The following is a 20027-nucleotide window of genomic DNA, read 5'->3' on the forward strand; positions in this document are numbered from 1 at the left end:
TGCTTGCCTTAGAATTGGGCCACTCATTTGCAAAGAAATTCCTTAACAGTGTTTGTTGTTTGCTTCTTTAACTCCCAGGGAGGTCTTGAAATATATGCAGAGTGATTTCAGTCAATTGAGCTGTGATTTCTCTTGCAATTCTTGTTAATCAGGTGAAGATGAAAAGCCTAGGAAACTTTGTGAGGTGGAAACCGAAACCAGTATGGGAGATTCAAGTTGATCAGCATAAGAATTTTATATAAAGGTAGTAAAGCACAGAGTTGCTATATGTTACTATATTAAAAAATGAGAATAATTATGATTTTGTAGTGTAAGTTCACGTTTTTCCTCAGCACTCCAGTTTGGATTCTAGCTGAAGACTTCTCAGTTCTTCTATTTTAACTAAATTCATGTTGTCCATTGCTACTTATATTAGCCTCCTAATAGAGAATGATGATTCCACATAAAGGAAAACCAGTTGCACCCAGATAAACTCATGTAGGAAAGTAACTGTGAAGGCCCTGATGGGCTTCCAACCACAGTTCAGTTTCCTTACTGCTCTCCTGTTGGCAACAACTGTGCAACAAGGTAGCACACAGAAGAAGCTGAGGAGATTTTATTTGTGGTCAGGCATAAATGTGTGTATTTGTGCCTCATGAAATGTAACCTAAACTGGCAACTGGACCACTTGGCTCAGCTAGGAAAACATGCAGCTCAAGCCACACATTTTAATGGAGTGCTCACTGGCAGCTACTCATGAATAACACCATGGTCCCAACAACTTTGAAAGAAAGAATGTCAGGCAATTCCACTGAAACACACCAACAATATCAGGATGTTAGAGCACAATTTATAAATGTAAACAGAGGAAACCGTAACAAATAGAAGTTTCTAGCAAGAACAGAAGTTCAGTGAAGTTTAGCAAAAATCCTGTTTCAATGCAAATGTCATTAAAAGCAGAAAACACAGGAAATCTGTAAGGCAAAGGCTTTATTTTCCACAGTGTAAGTATGTTCTTAGCATAATTTAAGTAATCCATTGCCATTGCAATCCTGATTGCTACAAAGTTGAAGGTAAACGTTTTGACTGCACCTATTGCACACTTTTTCCACAGCTATATAATAAAACCCTTCTCCTGTATCAAGAGATTCTTCACGGTGATTAGCAGGTCTGTAGAAGTTCAGATAAGTAGTTGTCTTAATTATGAAAGATGCTATTTATCTGCATCGTTCTATTTTATAATCTGTGGCATATCACTCCAAGCTTGTGATTTCTTTTTGGCCAGTTCCATCCATGATGGCTGATCCAGAGCTGCAGTACTGGCTTTCTTGAAGTGGCTTATTTCCTCTTTATCCACTTGTGCTGCTGACGGAGCCACTGTAAATAAAACACGTGGACATTTTATGCTCACTTGCTGTGCAGCTATACAGCCCAGCTTTTTCATTAAAATCTTCTCATGCCTTACCCTATGGGAGAAATTCTTTACATTTCACATAAAAGCTTCTTCTACAATACCTTACTGAAACAATAACCATACTGTTCTCAAAAGAATGCAATGTTTTTCTCATCACTAGTACCTTCTCAGTCCCTAAATTTACCAAAATCAACATGATGATTCCTTGCTATAGCTCATATTAATACCCAAGCTGAAGAAGAAAGTCTTTTAATTAGCAAGAGCATTTGTTTGCAAATTCCTCCTTTACACAGCCCCCATCTCACAGGAATTTTATTACCTTCTAAAGTTCTCCCCTTCTTTCAAATTTGAATTTACCAAAGAGTTTTGAAGTTCTTGTGGGAGCAACTACTAACAGTTTGTGATCACATCATTTCAGCTTACCGAGGAAACCACATTAAAATTGAACACTATTGAAAATATTTTTGCATGCATTTACTGTTTACACTGGGTTAGTGTTTTTGGGACTGTGAAATTACCTAGACCTATGAAATGGCCTGGTGCTTTTGATTCACATTTCTTTCAACAAGAGTTTTGACTACTGTGTAATCAGAATAGTAAAAGGAAGATGCTACCCAGAGGTAGCTCACCCACAGAGGTGAGTGCTGAGAAAACAGTTTGCCCTTGCTGGTGTGGGGCTGGGATTAGGATCTCTCTCTTACTCCTTTTCCAGCAGGCTCAAGCAGGATTTCTTCTGGCAAGGCTGTGAGATAACAGTCTACATTTAAAGCATTTTATTTCTTACCAGGGGCATAATGTAACAGTGAATTTGTTCTCAGCAGTGGCTCCTTCACTTCAGACTTTGTCTCTTTCCTGTGTTCTTCAGAAGGGATTTTAGGTACCAAGTGTGAAGGTTTGCTCCATTGCTGCTTCCCTGACCCCTAGCCACAGAGAGGGATAAAATCCAGTCAGTGCAGAGAGAACGAGCAGAGAAAGTGGACATTATGTCTCTCACAGTCCAAAGACCACATGGACTTGTCTCACATTGGTCCCACATCTCTCACTGGAGCTGGCAGGTGTTCAGAGAGCTCTAGTGATTTCATGTTAGCATCCATCAAACCCAGCTCTACAAATTAAAACTATCCCTCTGTATATCATTCATAATGGTATATCTGAGCATATTATTATAGTCTTCAATGCAAAATGTATTCCAAGCCCTTTGTACATCTCTACTAACATATGTAAGATTCGGAAACAGTTTTGTTCTCTCATCTCCCTTCTACCTCCAAAATTTTGTGGGTTAGGGCACTGTATTTTTGGAGGACTGGCTGTAAATGGATTTTTCTGTAAAAAAAAAATCGAACACATCCTCCCATGGATTTTCTTGTCAGTATCAAAAACTTCCCTGCAGTGATAGTGCCTGGTGACATGTGGGAGAAGGAGAAAGTGGGAGTAGTACAGTGGCACTAAGCCTCATGCACTGCAGTCAGGAGCATCTTGGCATGTTTCTGTTTAGCTGACACAGGGAAATAAATCACATGACGTGAATTTTAGGGAACATTGCCAGCTAAAATCTGGAGTTTCTTATACGACACAGAAACTGTATTTTGGATTCATTTAACCCTTTGGTATTTTAAGTGCTATAATAACATTGAGCATTATTACAGTTCACAATCTGGACTAGACCTTTTATTAAGTAGTGTTTCTCATTAATTCAACCACTGCTATTTTTCATTATCTAGAGATATTCTCTTATTCCAGTATATTATTATTAATCTATCTGGGGTTCTAACAATACCATTTGAGGCAAGGGGGTAGGCCATTTGCACCGGGAGTGTTTCACTGGTATAGGACACAGTTTCCTGCATCAGCACAGGGTTCTTACTGTGCAGGAGGCAATAGAGGCAGCATCCACACACTGCTGCCTCTGTGAGCCCAGTACCAGAGAAGCCTTGTCAGTACTCTGCATTAATGGCAAGAGCTTTGACTGGCCTGGCTTTGTCACCTGGGAAAATCCCTCGTTACAGGTATCACCCTCTTCTGCATGGGATCTTTCAAGAAGAAGCATCAGCCCATATTCCATGGCACCACGTAGGCATCTGAGTTATCCATATATGGGGAACCAGAATTTATATCTTGGCACTTCCTGTGAGTGCAAAAGTTATTTTTATCTTCTTTCACTTCTCAAGGCTCTAAAAATTGTTATCTAGGGGCTTCTGGGACTGAGTTGTTCATTCAGTGTTAAACCAGTCAGGAAGTACAGGAGTTTCAATGAAATGCTGTGCTTAGAAGGATAGTAAAAGAGAATGTGTTCCCTCTGAATTGAGAGAGATATGAGACTGTACAGTTTAGCACCCCATTTCTGATATTTTAGAATGCAATACACACATTAGTTCTGGTAAATATGCATTGAGCACCCAAGAGATTTCACACACCTCAGAATTTCACACAGCTCCAGAATTTCTTGGAGATATAAATTTACCTACCTAAACAATCAGGAAACTCTAAATCTGTAATACAGCGTCTTTGTTATGTATGATTATACTCATTAAGTATCTGTAATCATTACAGGATGACTGGTAACACAGCAGTAGATCCAAAGAATACTACAGGCGATACGAAAGCATCACAAATTGTACTATAAATACCTCTGCTTGTTGCTTCTCTTTATTCCCTTTCTCTGCGTCGGACTTAATATCCAGAGCCACAGGTTTTTCTCTGTCAAGTTCCTTCTCCTGCTGCATGCCCCTCTGCTTCTGTCTTGCTATGGAAATCCAAGCTGGCTCTGTAGGACTGTTGGGATCTCTTCTGGAGTCTCCAGCAGCCATGGGGGGAGGCAGGCTTCTCTCTGCTGACAGATTGTTTATGTACATGGTTATTAGAAAGAGCTGTAATTAGCCCACACTTGCTCACCACACGGATTGGTCCCCAGGTGTGTGACCAGCCTGACTAAATGGGAATGCTGTTTAGTTTGGTCTACAGACAGCAATCTTCCTGGGCTCACTGTTTTAAATTCTACTGGTGGAAAGCAGTTTGCATCTTTAGCTAAAATCACGGTGTCAGTGTGATCATATGAAGGAGATACAGAAATATGAATCAAGTTTCATTAATCTGCCTATTTTCCAAGGTTTCCCCTTCTGCCTCCTCCTCCTCCCATCTGCTTTGTGGCCTCTTAGAGACAAGCAGCAGCTGATTCATGGCTGGACACAGCTGGACCATGGTGTGGCAAAGACATCCCTGCTGTGGCTGCCCTCAGCTCCCGCTCTTCTCATGCCCACAAAGCAGCTGCCAATGCCTTAGTCTGGTTTGTGCCTTCCTTTCTCACCGCTTTAGGAGCAGCCTCCCTCACACCACTCCTTGATGCCTGCAGATGCTGTGGGTGCTGCAGAGCACCAGACTCTGTGGTATCTGATCACACAGAAACACTGCTAAAACCACAGGGTTAGTTCACAGCCTTTTGACCTGAGCTTTGCTTTGGTTTATCCCTGATGACAGTCCCTCTAGGGCCAGTCACTTTCACTGTGCTCTACCAGAATTGAGATTTCAGTGAGACAAGAATTTAAAAAAAAATTAAATAAATTTAAAAAACTCCAATCAGAATCACAGAATCATCATGGTTGGAAAGGACCTTCGAGATCAGAAGTGCTACCTTGCTGTCCTCACAGCAGGGACAAGCAGTATCCAGAGATATGGGAAGTGGAATACCCTCTATTCAGGTATCCTGAGATGAGAAATCCTGTCTATACACTGAGCAGAACTGTACCAAGTGAAAAGCCTCAGCTCCTTTGTTGGTAGCAGCACCCAGGTTCTCCACTTCTTCACTGGCTCACACTGCACCCAAAATTCAGTTTTCTAACTAATATGGAGCCTCTGCATTATTTAAAAGAGGAACAAGAACAGTATTAACACCCCTAGAGCCATGTTAGAGCCATAAGGAAAGACAATTTAACCTTTCTCAGATGTTTCTTTTGACTAATGTACCCTGAATTACAGAAAGCTATTTCAGGGCAGAGATTAAGCTTCTCACCTTTAAATCATGTGTGGTCCTGCCTCGAGAACAATTTTGTTATCTAGCCAGCATTCTGTTCGGGGAGCCAGGAAGAGGCAGACCCAGCCAGGAAGAATTACTGCCCCAGAGTCTCTGGGGTCTAAACTGCTGTGCTGGAACAGAGATGGGCCACCGGGCCACAGGACCCTGTGGATCTGGAGGTCTGCTTTAAAGGAATGTAGCCCCAGCCAAGAATAAGGCAAATGTCTCTGAAGGTACATTTGAGATGCCTTGTGAAAGCCTGGGAGATGAAAGGGGTGATGGTCTCAAGAGCTGGAGTCTGCAAACTCAGGCACATTAGGAAAGCTCACAGACTTTCTTTGCCGAGGGATTTTCTCAAGTTGTTGTACCTCACCAGAGACACACTGGTTAGTTGAGCAAGTAAATACTGTAAAACCTATATCAGCTAAAAACCACAAAAAGAGGAAGCACAAGTTTTGCTTCCAGGCCAAAGCAAGATATTTTGGCAGCTGATGCCTGCAATTCCCTTCATGTGCACATCGTGTGATCTTGCAGGGTGTGTTTCTTTCTGAAAGAAACAAGGTAGGAAGTCCAGTTGTGTAAATGCAGCACATCTAAAGCAGGGCTCTTGGGCACTGAATTATTTTCCTTCTCTCTTGCATGGCAAATTACTTCATCCCACCTATATCCTGGCTTTCCAGGCTAACAGCTGTTTCTCTCATAATCATCTCCCCTTCTCTTCACTAGCTGCCCTCACTTCATCTAATTTTACAGGGTGATAGAGAATAACACTGGAAGACATCTCAAGATGTCAGCTAGCCTACCCTTCAGCTGCAAGGCAAGATCACTTACAACATCAACTTCACATAAGCTGTTTCCTGACAAATATGTATCTAATCTGTTCTTAAAACCCTCCAGAGATGGACAGATGCCCCAGTCCCCCTAGATCACCTATCTATCCTGTGGCTTGGATATTCTTCTACTTGATTTTTCCCCTGTTGGTAAATTAAATCTTCCTTGCTCTAAGTTGAATCCCTACCATCTTCTCCTATACACTATGGACACACCTGTACACATACTCCTATGCACAGCCTTTTATGCATTTGAAGTTTTAGACCATGTTTTGCCCATTTTTCAACTTTTCTGATTGGTCATATTGTCTAGATTACTCTTGCTTTTGTAGGAATTGTCCTAATTTGGTCCAACTCTTCAAAATACGGTGCTCAAAACTAGCACATGGCATTTGAGACTAAATGTTAGCATCAAGTGAAGTGGAAGGGCTCCCTCAGTTCACCTGAGATGATCTCCTGTACACAGCAGTCAATGTGATGTGTTTCATTCACAATTATGTTATTTCTGTTTTGTATTTAGCTCCCTTCTATTTCCCATTTGTATCTATGCACTGGAATATTTTTGTACACATAACAGAACTTTCTACTTGTCTGTAATGAAAATATTCTTTCCAAACCAGGTTTCTACTTTCTCAAGATAACCCTGATTTCTATTCTTGTCTCCCTGTGTGCCCACAGGCTTTCTAGCTTGATAATACTTGCAAAATAAGCACACAGTTCTGTCAACCAATGTCCTTAAATATACAGAACAGTGTCAGACTAAGATGTCCACCATATGGCCACTGTCACATTAATGACAGTGAATCATTAGTTGCCACATTTGGTAGCTTTGCATCAACCCAGTGAATAGCTCCACTGTACAGCATTCATTACAGGAATGTCATGATATTAATATGAACTCCCTACTCCCTATAATGCCAGTTATCATCATTTGATGTGATCTGCTCTTGACCAGGTCATCTTGGTTGGAACTTCTGTTATCTTGTTATCTTTCTCCCTCTCTCTGTTCTTCATCTCACTTTCTTTTTTTTTTTTTTTTGATATGTCACCTTCTGGAGCCTTCCTTTATTTTCTGCTGTTTTCCAAGATAACCACTAGCTCAAGGACTGCTTTCTTCTCTGAGAATTCTAGAGCAAACATAATTAGGAGCTTTATGAGTAAACCCATGCAGCTGAATTGTTGCAATGTTTGCTAATGCATCTGCCATCACACCCCTCCCCCTTTGTTTCTAGGTAATGCTCTTGAACCCATGTGGACCTTTTTAGGTCATAAGCAATTTGAGCAGGACCTGTTAGTGCATTGCCCAGTAAAGCCAGGTGCCACACTTTTTTAGTTCCCAAAGCACTCCTATGATACACAGATTGATTGCAACTACTGAAGATGATGGTGATGTCTAGTGCTCTTCAGAGGTCAGAATCCCTCACTCAGTACATAAAGTAGCTTTTTACTTGATTTACCTTTATCCAGTTGAGTCAAGTCACTTTCCTAGCATCACGTAATTAATATCCATCCAATAGTTACATTCAATATTATGATGTTTCCCCATTGAAATCTCTGTGCACCTGTAAATCCATTTCATCAGATATACCCTTTCCCCCCCATATACAGACCTCTTCCCAGCTCAGAGAAGAGAAGGCTCTATGTATAGCTACAGATACACCACAACTTGCATCCTTTCCCACCACCTTTTTAACATCCTTCACTGTCTGTAATTTCTGGATGTTCACAAACACCAATATCTTTACCCTGAAGACCCTTTTCAATCCACCCACCAGCTTTTCCACAATACTGGGAACCTGACTTCAGCCTCGAGGCTGCTAGCAGTGTACATCTTAGTCTCTGTGATTCAAAATCACCCTTTGTGTTTTGTCCCATTTTCCCTGTTGCACCACAGGAGTTTTCTGTAAACACCAGCTGAACCCCACATTGTTCCTCCCACCACACAATCAATACCAACAAATTGACTGCTATGCCCAGGCTCTACTTACTGCTCTATATGTCATGGTCTTATTGCTACCTGTGCTCTTGTTTCTCTGTCATCCTTATGGATTTAAGATTAATCTCTCTGTTATTTCAATGTGCATTGCCTAGCACAACAGGGTTCCCAGTCCAGCAGCGTTAGCTCTGGAGGCTGCTATTGTAAAAATGTTTTTCACAGGGCAGATATTCTCAGGAAGGCATCAAGCAATTTTGCTCTTCAGACAATTCTCCCTGATGAGACGCCAGACATCCGAGTCATGCCAATTAGAAGATAGCCAAATTAGAGCCAAGTATCACCCGAAAAGATAGCATCAGAACGGCCCTGTGATAGTAGGGAACAAAAGCTCTTTATGATAATCTTGAAAGATTTTAAGTGGATCTGTATGGGCCTGATTTAGGACAGCAGAGTAGCGTCACCTACAGAGCATGAAGAGCTGAACTCTTCCTGGGAGGGGCTGCTTGTTTCTTTAAACAATTCCTTTCCATCCTTGTTCCTGTGAGACTCTTTTCCTGCAGAAGGCCAGGCAGGCAAGCAAGGAAGGGAAACTCCTTATCTTTAAGCAAATCACATGCAACCCATGAAGGATTTGCTACCTCATCTGTCAGCTAGAATTACTGCAGGGGTAGAAGAAGCACTTTCACTATTTATTACCTTCCCCATTGCCCAGAGGTCCTTTACATCCTCCCACCTCCAACCAGAGAAGGTTTCTTGGCAGTACATGCACACTGTTGTTCCAGCCTGAAGGCTGGAAGGTGGTGAAGTAATGCATGAGATAGTGCAGTGAAGTGAGTTGGCAGTTGAAGGTGATCTGAGACTTTCCTATGAAGCTCTTGGTACCTTGAGGGGCACAGAAGGCAAAAAGCTTCCTCAGGAAGCCACTATTCACAAGAGAAGTGCTGCTCATACATCATCTTCCTCAATTCAGTGACTAACTGATTATCTGGAACAAGCCCTCCCTATCCCAGCTCATCCGGTCATGGGGCAGTTCACAAGCTTTTATGGCTCACCCTGTGGTAAAGGACAGCATTTAAGGAATCAGATAGCCAGAGTGGAACCAAGAGTATTCACAAGGAGAATCTAATTCCTGCTTCTCCTGCTTGTCACATGCACAGCAGCTAGCACAACAGTTCTCAGTTAATAAATACCACTTTCAGGGTGATAATGCAGTAAAAAATGTTCCGTGGGAAGCTGAGTCAATTCAACAGGCCACAACTGCTGCAAAAAATCATATTTCACTTCTCCTTCAGTGGAGCAGGGCTGAGCCTCTTACTTCCAAGTTACACGTAGGACATTTTCTGAAAAAAAACCCACCCAAACCCCCTAAAATCTGAATCATATTCTTCGGTTCTTATTACAATGTGTAATTTTAAATAAAGTCATTACTTAATAACTTCATAAGCTAATAAATGATATTGCTGGCAGCTATTTGTCTCTCATTTACTCAGGTTTAACCTTGTGATTGCATTTCCCTGTTTTCCTTGGAACTGTCTTGGCCTGAGTTTTGAAAAATGAGCGAGCCCCTTTCTCCCCTTGGGATAAGTCACCAGCAATGGGAAGATACCAAGTAAGAACTTGTCAAGCCACAGTGGGCTGTCACCACATATTAAAACTAGCATTTAATGTAGGCTGCCAAGGCCTTCTGCTGCCACTGGAAACCACACCCTGAGGCTGCTGAAGCCCTTCCTTCACCTCTTTGCCACAGCCATCAAACACACACAGACAGTCACCACACCAGCCACTTCATCTGTGTTCTTCACCATTTCTGCAGCTGACCGTGGAAGATAAGGTCTGAAGCCAGATGAATGATAGAACACCTGCACAATCCCTCCCACTGATCTGAATCACCTGAGCTCCTCTCCACTGGCTGCCTCAGTGGTTCTGAAGCAGGGAAATTCCCCTGCTGCAGCCCCATGCAAGGGAGGTATCTGTTTCCTTCAGTGTCTTACTAAAGCAGCCTTTCTTTTTTTATTTTCTCAGACTAAAGCTCCTATCTTACAGATGAAATTTCTTCTGCCTAAATACTCTGGAAATAAATGTGAGCACTTCTCATTGGTAGTTGGATACTATCTGATTATGTGTGTCAGTTGTGTGAACAATAGGATGGAGATAAAATATTAATCTTTATGTACAAAAGGAGATCTGTGATTCACTTGTTATTGTGCATTGGTTCATATGCACACACAGGAAGAGAAATACCTATTCCTGTGTATTGACAGGCAGGCATACTCAGTGTATTCAAGTGTATCTGGAGGGGGTGTGCGCTGCTTATATGGATAAACACAGCAAAGATGTATTTAAACATCACCCTGGGATTTAGGGATTGATTTTTTCTTTCACAGGTAGTCTCAGATATTGTAGCTGTTTTCATTAAATCTAAATTTCTTTGTGTGTACAGAATATAGCAGAGACTCCTTCTAACATTTCAGTCTCATACCTGAAAAGGAACATCTTATGCCTGCAAGGACTGCAAATAGTGGTTGCTCTTTACATACATCTGTGCAGGAGAAAGGTCAGAGGCAGAATGTTAGAGCCTTTTGAAAGACATACCTCTAGCAGCAAGCAAAGCTAACTTGTGGATTCTCTGCATATTTTAAAAGCAAACATACTCAAAATTAATCCAAGCAACTTCATACAGGGAGTTTACACCTCCCTGTATACAACCATGACATTGTTTTATAACACTGCTTATGCATGCATGCTTAATTCCACACTGTGGTATCTTTGCTCATTTATAAAACACCAGTTATTTAAGGAAGGGCTTTACAAATTCATATGGCATTTAGTATTTCCTGGCCTACATACTTCCCTTTGTTTATTAAAGGATGATGTATATTTGTGTGAATGTACACACCCAATCCTTAATTTCAGACAAAGCTATTCTAAAAGATTCAGCTAAGTGTTTTTGACATTTCATTCTTCTCTATGCTGCTCTTTTATTTGATTTTTGGTTGAACGTATACCACTGATGCCAGGAGTCTTTCTGACACAAGGAACTGCTATGTTTGCATCAAAGTCTATTTCACTGCTGGAAAACAGCCATACTACAAAATAGCCTGTCAAAACAGAAAAAGCAACTTCTTTTTGAAAAATAAAGAAAAAGAAAAAAAAAGACAGCTTTCTTTTCAGCTTTAGTCAGAAAGCATTAAAGCAATGTCTTTTTATGTATGTAGAGAAACATTTTTCTTGTCTTGTTATTTCAGAGACTGCGTTTGCTAGACAACACACACCAATTTTGTTCACTATTATGTTCTCTGTCCCTCCCCAAGTTCCTTTTCTCTGTTATAAGCACGTCCCCCTGCTATAGCTCCTCAGTCACTGATTTTTATATGCTCTCATATGCACATTCACACAGGTATTGCTTGTGGTTTTACTTCTGTAATAACCTGTTAGCACATGTTATTTGTTTCTGCCCTTCATGGGACTTCTAGCAAAGTGCATCAGCCCCAAGCAACACAGCTTAACCTTTTAATTCTTGCAAAGCCTTTAGCTCCAGAAATGTAAAAAATTACTCCTCCTGGGGTGACTAATTTACACTGCAATTAAAGAGCTGCATTGCAGCCCCACAGAGGCCAAGCAATCTCCCACTATTTTCCCAGAAAACCATAGAGCAGGAGTGCTGCTTTCTCAGCCAGCATCCCACCAGCCCTCCTTGTTCCCTTTGGAACCAGGAGGACTGAAAAGCTAAAAACTGAACCCAATGAACCAAATTGCTCCCACTCACCCCATGACATGGAGAACTGACTTTTTCAAGATGAGTGAAAGTGAAAAGAGAATTTCACCACCATTTCACAGCTTCTTGTCTTGTTCAGCATGGAATTGCCTAAAACTTTGTGGGCAGAAACTCCCTGACAGCATCCAGTGTCTCTCAGCAGTGACTACAGCCCTCCAAAAGGGCTGATGAACTCTAAGACCATGAGAGACCTGGGTGTCAGCATTAAGGGTGATTGGACAAATAAAGAAAACCTGAGTGTCCCAGCAGATCATGAGGCCAGACCTGGCTGGTAAGGCCTACAAGCCACAAATGCTAAGCTGATCATGCTTGTCAGATTTCTGCTGCTTGTGGTTGGAAAGACAGGCTCCCAACTCACTGTGCTCATTCAAATGTGTCAAAGAGCTTAAAACAGTGTTTGGGTAGGGGTACAGCCCTACTAAGCCCTCACGGCATCCCATGGCTCCACTGAGTCTTGCAGAAGGGGCATTGCTGCTGGGGTCATGGTGCAAATTCCCCCCCCTAAGACTGGTGTGGTGCCAGAGCAGCCAGAGGAAGTGGGCACACCTTGTTCACCCACAGCTTCAGGCAGCAGCTCAGGCTGACGTGGTAATTTGGCATGAAGGGGTGCTTGGTCAGATGTCTCAGGAGACAGTTCTGTAGAGGAGTAGACAGGACCTCAGGTCAGTTTGGAGCAGACTGCTTTGTATTTAAACTATTTCTGAGTCTTGGCATGCCTACGTATCAGAACCCCTTACCAAGAGACTCAAAGCTGGAAGCGGAAAACTTGTAGCAGCTTTGCTTAGGGTGGTAGAGTAAGATTGGTGCAACAGTAGATAAGTAGGAAGACTAACTAAGGAAATCACAGACCAATCTGAACCACTGTGTTAAACAACTTCACACTGTACAGATTTGGTGTAATAACTCTCAGGAATATATCCAAAACTTGGCTCCTTGACCTGCAGCCCCAGGTTCAAATTCTAGGTGTGTGCACCTTTTCCAGAGGGGCCAGGGCATGACTCTCACCTGCAGACCCAGTTTTGCAAAGGACAGTCCTGAGCCCTGGGACAAGGAGTCTCCTTTGCTTCAAGACCGAGGAGCAGAGGAGAAGCCTGGAGGAGAAATGTGCTCCCTGGATTGGTTCTTTCCCCTTATCCTTCCGCCAGAACCCTCCATCTTACCCCCCCATCTTCCACTGCAGGCACTCTAGGACCCAGCAAGAGGAATGTGAGAAAAAGGCTGTGTGCTGGTACCTTCACTGCCTTTCCCTGTCTTCTACCAGACCAGCACTACTGTGCTAGGTGTCCTTTTCACTTCTTCCTGATATGTTCCTCCATAAATCTCAATCAATGAGTGATCTGAATGTCTCTACAAATAATCAGCTACTCTTTAGAACAGGGCAGAGGGGGAAATGCATTTAAGGGGAGAATTAGGGATTTTATGAAGGTAAAACACTTTGCCTAAAGGTACAGGAAGGCTCTGGATGGATGGCCATGGGAATCTCATCCCGCTCTGGAGGCCAGAACCCCTCCTTTGTGGCCACTGGGATAGTAGGAAACATGCCCTAAAAAAACATGGCCAGAGCCCTGAAAAAACATCTGTGATGATGCAGATGGCAGCTGGATGACAATCAGGACATCAGCAGGTTGCCTCTAGGACCTGGAAGAGGCTTTTGTCATCCTACAGACAAGTGGCCTGCTGTGCCCTTAGGTCTCCTCCCAGCTTGCTGTTTCCCCATTTAGAAGCCCAAAGAGTGACCCCAACTGGAGGAGCACAACCAGAGGTGGGGAGCTCTGCAATGGCACAAAGAAACCTTTTCATTTGCCTGGTCAGCATCTCCTCCTCACATTCTTAACATCAAACCCATGATCAGGCAAATTCAGAACAGGGAAGAGGCTCCTCTCACGTATCAGTAGACCTAAAGATTTTTTTCCCCATTTCTGGCTGTTCTCGGAAGCAAAGAGCAGAGGTCTCCTGCTAGAATTGCTTGACTGAACTTCCCCTAACGTGGTTACTGTTGTTGCAAAGACCTCAGACAGTGGTGCCACTTCCAGCATTTTCTGTTCTCTGCCTGTAGCACACAATATATTAATCTCAGGAGGACTTGATTTTATTTTTTTTAAACTTTAACCCAATTATATAATGCAGACAACAGGATGAAATTAAACAATCTGTAGTAAACATGATCTTATGGTCTCTGCTGGCTTAAAACCCCAGGAAGCTGCAGGGCAGTTAATTCTTCTTTTGAAACAAGGAATGGTTAATGATAAAGATAGATAAATTAATAAACAAAGCTAACAGGAGACAATAAATAAATGGCATGTTGAGCATGTCTGGCAGTTACTAATATTTCTGCCCCAATGCTATGGTGAAAAAGAAGGTCTAGAGGTCTGAGTCACTCAACCCACCCAGAGCACTGCATTTAGTATGTGCTCCTGGCTTTTGAATTGCCATGAAACCACTAAATTGGGACACTTAGTGGCTTGGTATTCCTGTTTCGTAACAGTTGTTAATGCACTTTATTTTTTGAGCGTCACTTTGAACATCCTTTAAAAAAACCTCACAGGCAAAAATACAATATTCTGTCTGCTGCTTCTTCCCTGATGCCTTTCTGATCATCTTTTCAGCAAGGGAGAATCAGGGAGCAACATGACTGAAGGCAGAGCCATAAGCTTGCACTCACCAGTGTTGCGGTGACATGGCAGGGCTGCCTCACACTCTCTCACAGGTGAGGCCGTTCCCCTGAGTTAATGTAACTGTATAAAGTATTGGGAGTCTTACCAGGCACTTTACCAAAATTTGACTTTTTCTCTGAGTCTTTATCTTCATTTCTGGATTCAGGAGAGTGAATAGCTTTGTCCTGCTTCTCCTTGTTTGCACTAGTATTTGGAAGGGCTATGTTTTGCAAGGTTGGCTTTTTAGGCAATGGAGGTTTGCTACTAAGCTGTTCAGAGGACTTTGCTTTGGGTTTGATCTTTTCATTTAAAGAATCACTGCCATTCATATCGCTTGGTTTTTTGATCTGTGTCTTATCACTTTTTAGAAAGGAAGTCAATCCCTCATTTTCTAAATGAAACTCTGCACTGTATCTTTTAATTCCTTTTGATTCTGGTGAGGAGTTGTCTTTGTATTTCAAGGACAGTGAAGTGGATCTAAGTTTCACTAGAAAAGGACTTTTATCCTCACAGCTTTGCTGATTCTGAGATACCACCGAAGAATCACTTGGCACCGGCACTGCATCACCAGCCGGAAAAACACCGCCAGCCAAAACTTCTGTAGGTTGGCCTGGGTTCTCAGAGTCAGACCCTGGCAGCAAAACCTGCTTTTTGTTTCTACTTTTTTCCTCCTCCAGATCTGATCCCTTTTGCATGTCTTCTTTCCACTTCTCATTTCTTGAGGTGACCTTTGCTTTGGACAGGAAGAGCTCGCTATTTAATGGACTTTCCAACTCTGATCTTTCTGGGAAGTGTAGGCTTCTGGTCCTTGGTCTCTCCCGTGCAGAGGAAACAGAAAACTTTCTCAAAGCATTGAGTTCATTTGATGCTTTTTCAGTTTTCTTCCCCAAAAGTTCTTCCCTGTGGACCAGTGACCGTCTGTTTTCCTTATCAGAAGCATCTGTCTCTTGTGCAGTCTTTGTTTTCTCTAAAGAGCAGGAAGCAGATGATCCTATCCATGTTGAGGAAGCAGGATGTGAAACATGGAATGGGTCCATGGGCTGGGAAGAACCTATGGAAAATTGTTTGCTGGACTCTGACAACAGAGCAAACTCTTTCTTTGCCTCTTTATTACAGGGCATTTCCACAGGTATCTGATAATCCTTCTGTACATTTTCTTCTGACCCTTCCAAGCAAATACTATTCATACTAATTGAAATATCCTCTTTGGATGGTATTTTATTTGCTGAAAACACAGTAGGAAGTCCCTCATCTTCTTGATTTAAGATATTGCTTGACACATTGCTCACATCCTCAGACAACAGAACTGGTGTTTCTGAGAACTCTTCTTGCTTTTGTACTTCTTTGTCTGGACTGGAGTAGGAACAACTTGGGCAGTCTTTGCCTTCTAACAGCAATGAGGACTCAGACTTCACATGTGTTATTTCCAGAGCTGGCTGGCAGCCCTCTGGTTTGTTCTCTGGTAGCAGGGCTTCCTGTACAAGAGCAGACTCAGAAGTAGGCTGAATCATCACTGGTCTCAAAGCAGGGAGAAGGTCCTCAGGCATTCTGGGCTTCGGCCAGGAAGCCACATCCTGTGCTGCAGCTGTGCTGCATGGCAGTTCTTGATTGCTGAGTTTGAACACAGCATCTGGAAAGTCTGCCTGCATCTCTTTTTTATCATCCTCTTCTTCTAAGGTAAAGCTCAAATCAGTCAGAGATTCAGACTGGGTCCTCTGCAAGAAAGAAATTCAGAAAGCCCCATCACCATATACAGATTCACTTTTTTCACATTCATTATTACATTTACAACTGAGATCCTACAGAGGAAGGTAATGCTTGCCTCCAGTGCTGAGCTTGCTGTTTTCTTAACCTACTTACTGAATGCTTTTCTATCTAAGCAGATCCTGGAATAATGTATTTAAGCAATTTAAAAGCAATGAGTGACACTTCCTTCTGCACAACTAGTGCTTTCATGCCTTTGTAGATGGGAAGTTCATCAAAACAATGGACATTGGACTGTTGCTGGCACTTGAGTCCCCAGAGCATACTGGCTGTGTTGTGTTGCTCTTAGGCAAAAAGCAGCACTTGAAAGAGAAAAATCTGTCCTTTTGTATTTTGCTACTCCATACTACTATTAAAAATAAAACAACCCATTCTTCCTGAAGGATGACTGAAGAGGGAAGGGTACATAGAAAGAAGAGCAAAAGCCTAACAAATCCATCCGGTTATGACTCTCTGTGCCAGCTGAGTACCTACCCCCCATATGGCATTCTTCTGTCTAACCCCACTGCCATACAGCTTTACAGCCTTGTCTCCTTTGTGTAAAAGTCTTTTTCTTTCAAGAGTGAGACTCTTTGATAAAAGTTTATAAATGCATATGACATTATCTGTGAGGTCTTATGATTAAGCTTCAGGTAAGGACTAGCTAAATATCTGTATATTGAAATATACTCAGTTGAAAGCAAATTATTAAGCTGCTGAATATACCTTTTTATATGGTGCCTGTATTAGCTCACTTATTCACTACAGTTTGTTGAGTAAATATATGTTTTGGATGTAGGCCCTAACTCTAAGAACGCAAAACTTGCCCTCTGAAGAGAACTTTTTGTGTTCTTTCAACTTCTTTTTTTGAGAGACTGCAAAGACAGAAGAACTGCAATGCCACCTGCATTCACAATTCAGATACACAGGAACATAAAAGCAGCAGGCATCAGTTAGCCAGAAGCAAGATGCACAGGCAGAGACAAGCAGGAAAATATTAAAAATTATATTATACAAAGATGTGAATGTTCTCCATGGAAAACCAGGAGGGCTCAGCCATCTGGCATTTTATAGGCAGACCATGTAAAACAGCTGTGTTTCGATAACAATGTTACAGCAGAAGAGGAGGTTTGATCCCTGAGATATTGCCTTACATACTTTTCTAAATACCTGGCCTCCATCATTATGTTGCTCTCTCACAGTGATCCCAACTTAGCCTAAAGATCACTCGCAGATTTTGGAAAATACAGAACATCAGTAAAGTAATATTTAGAGATAGAAAGAATAATATTCCTGGTGTTAAGCTAGCCAATTTAATGACTTGAATGTATTTAAAACCTTGAAAGAAACCACGAATAGTACAGTGTAAACACTATGGAAGAGCTGCAAACTTTTGTTCTAGAAGAAGAAAAAAACCCACAAGACACTAAGGTCTTTGTAAAATAGGACACAGAATCAGGCAAGTGGGGTTTTAAAAGGGTGGTTTTAAAATGTTGGGGGTTTTTTAAATAGTTTTTGTTTGTTTGTTTGTTTGTTTATTTCCCTGTGGAGGCATGACAGATTTGTAATGCACTGATGTTTACAAGTTTTGGAGCAGGGAGAGGGATGAATTGAGAATAGTTCCAATATATAGAATTTGGCTCCAATCAAATGTTATTCTTTCTGTACATTTTGAAAATATAAGCCAATTCATATTTGGAAAGTTAGAAGAGCTGCTCCATCAATACTGTCTCAAAGACTCAAGATTTTACATGGCCTTTCAGACTAGAAAAAGTACAAAAGTTTATCACAACACTTGTGAAAAAATTTCTTGAAGAAATGAGGCAGTGAGCCCCAATTTTTGCATCACAAACGAGATACTGAGTTGAACTGAACAGTAAATTTAAGAAATTGTTACATAAACAGCAAGAGTTAACAAGTAATCTCATAATATTTAGTCTGTTCCTAGTGCCTACTCCATATGTGTAGCCTCGTCAAATAACAGCTATCAAACCCCAATGAAATTCCTATGCTGCAATCTGACTTTTCTTATCATATCCAAGTCTGAAATACAATATCCAATAAGGACTTCCTGGTTTTGTGGTAAAGGCAATACTGTTTCTTTTCACAAGTACCTGAGAAAATCTTCTTATTTTACTGGATCTCTGGTTCCTGGGTTTTATTAAAAGCTTGTGTTTAGCAGCAGAATTATCCAAGCAAGAGGAAAGCTCAGGTGGAGTGTCAAAATTGGCTGCAGGCAAGATGGTACTGTCAGGCATCTGGGGAGCTCCAATTCTAGTACTTCTGTGCCTAGGGAACAGCTGACTGTCTGTAGAATGAGATCTAGAAGAATGATCCAATGGAACCTTAAAAAAAAATAAAAAACCCAGATAGAGAATCAATCAAACAAAGAAAATAACACATGAAAATAGCAACTCTAAAAACAAGGGGCCATCTTTACTAGCATTCTAAGGTTCCCTCTTCTTCTTCTTATCATCTCTGAAATATATTGCATTTCCTTATGTTGCACATGGTGTGCTGGTGTCAGTAATTCTGCATTTTTAGATGCTTGAATATCATGCTATAATGTCCAGAGGGAAGGATCAAATCAAAGATCTAAAGAACACAAATACATGGCCAGCATGTTTTAGAAGACAGATTTTATAAAGTTTTACAGAACCTACAGTTTCCTTTCTGTGTCTGTCCTCCAGCATCTATGTCTAGGTTCCTACTCCCACTTATGCTGGGCTGGAGCATCTCTAGCTTCCTATACATCATCAGGTCCCTTCCAACTCTACAACACCCTCCAAAAGACAAAAGAATCAAACATCAGTGGCTTTGACACTTTGGTCAGCTTGTGTTTTCTCCTCATGTATTTATATCTGCAAAATAAGTTGGTAGTTTTCCTGAAATGTAAAATTCCTTTTGTAGACTATTCTGGGGAAGGAAATGACAAATAATTCCTACTTGAGGCCAATAACCCACTCAGAAACAACTCCTGAAAGTTCCAAGGGAGGCAGTACTTCCACATAATGGAATTCAGCTTGCCTGCAAGCTTCACCAAAAAGTACTCTAGCTGATGCAAAAGGGAGACTGAAAAATTTATGACAAAAGACTCTAAAAAGGGTTCTTCCTTTTTCTTGGATTTGATTTTTGCAAATAGGCAACAATGAGATTTCCAAACTATCTGTCCTGGCATTAACATGACCTCTAACAACTTGTGCCAGCATCCCCTTTGCAGGTTTGACATTCCAAGTCTTTTCTAAGGGAGCTTTCCCTCCTTTGTCATGCTTGCTGCTGTGGGCTTTCTTCTTTTTTCTTCTTTTCTTCTTCTTTCTTTGTTCTTTGGAAATGGTATTTTACTGAGGGGGTTGGATGGGAGAAGGAGAGAGAAGGATAGCATTTATTTTATTGAAGGAGGGAAAAAGCAGCAGTGTTTTCTGCTAGTAGAATTCTGCAATACGCACTGCAGGCAAAAGATACTCTGTAGTGTAGTGAGGGCCTGGTACAGATTCCTCAATGGCCAGGGGAAAACTCCCATTGATTTTAGTGGAGGCTGTATCCACAGCTTCCCATCGTCCTTTCTATTTAAAAAAAAGAAAAAAAAGAAAAAAAAGCTCAGCCATGCTGAATAATGGATGGTCTCATTAATTTTCACTCGACAATATCTGCAATCCAGTAGTCAAACATGACTAATGTACAACAAAT

The 20027-nt window shown here is 41.5% G+C and overlaps 1 protein-coding gene across 1 annotated transcript in view; it reads right to left on the reverse strand.

Moving 5' to 3' along the window:
- Positions 1-1067: 1067 nt before the first annotated feature.
- The window catches only part of KIAA1211L (KIAA1211 like), a 64252-nt gene continuing 45292 nt past the window's right edge, over positions 1068-20027 (reverse strand). The window contains exons 7-11 of the mRNA XM_030461833.1: positions 18455-18685; positions 14704-16312; positions 4021-4220; positions 2178-2313; positions 1068-1356 (exon numbers count right to left, since the gene is read on the reverse strand). Coding sequence (XP_030317693.1) covers positions 1211-1356; positions 2178-2313; positions 4021-4220; positions 14704-16312; positions 18455-18685 — 2322 coding nt within the window. The 3' untranslated portion in view covers positions 1068-1210. The remainder of the gene's footprint in view (positions 1357-2177; positions 2314-4020; positions 4221-14703; positions 16313-18454; positions 18686-20027) is intronic.

This window comes from Calypte anna, chromosome 1 (genome assembly GCF_003957555.1).
Source record: "Calypte anna isolate BGI_N300 chromosome 1, bCalAnn1_v1.p, whole genome shotgun sequence".
In the NCBI taxonomy this organism is placed as follows: Eukaryota; Metazoa; Chordata; class Aves; order Apodiformes; family Trochilidae; genus Calypte; species Calypte anna.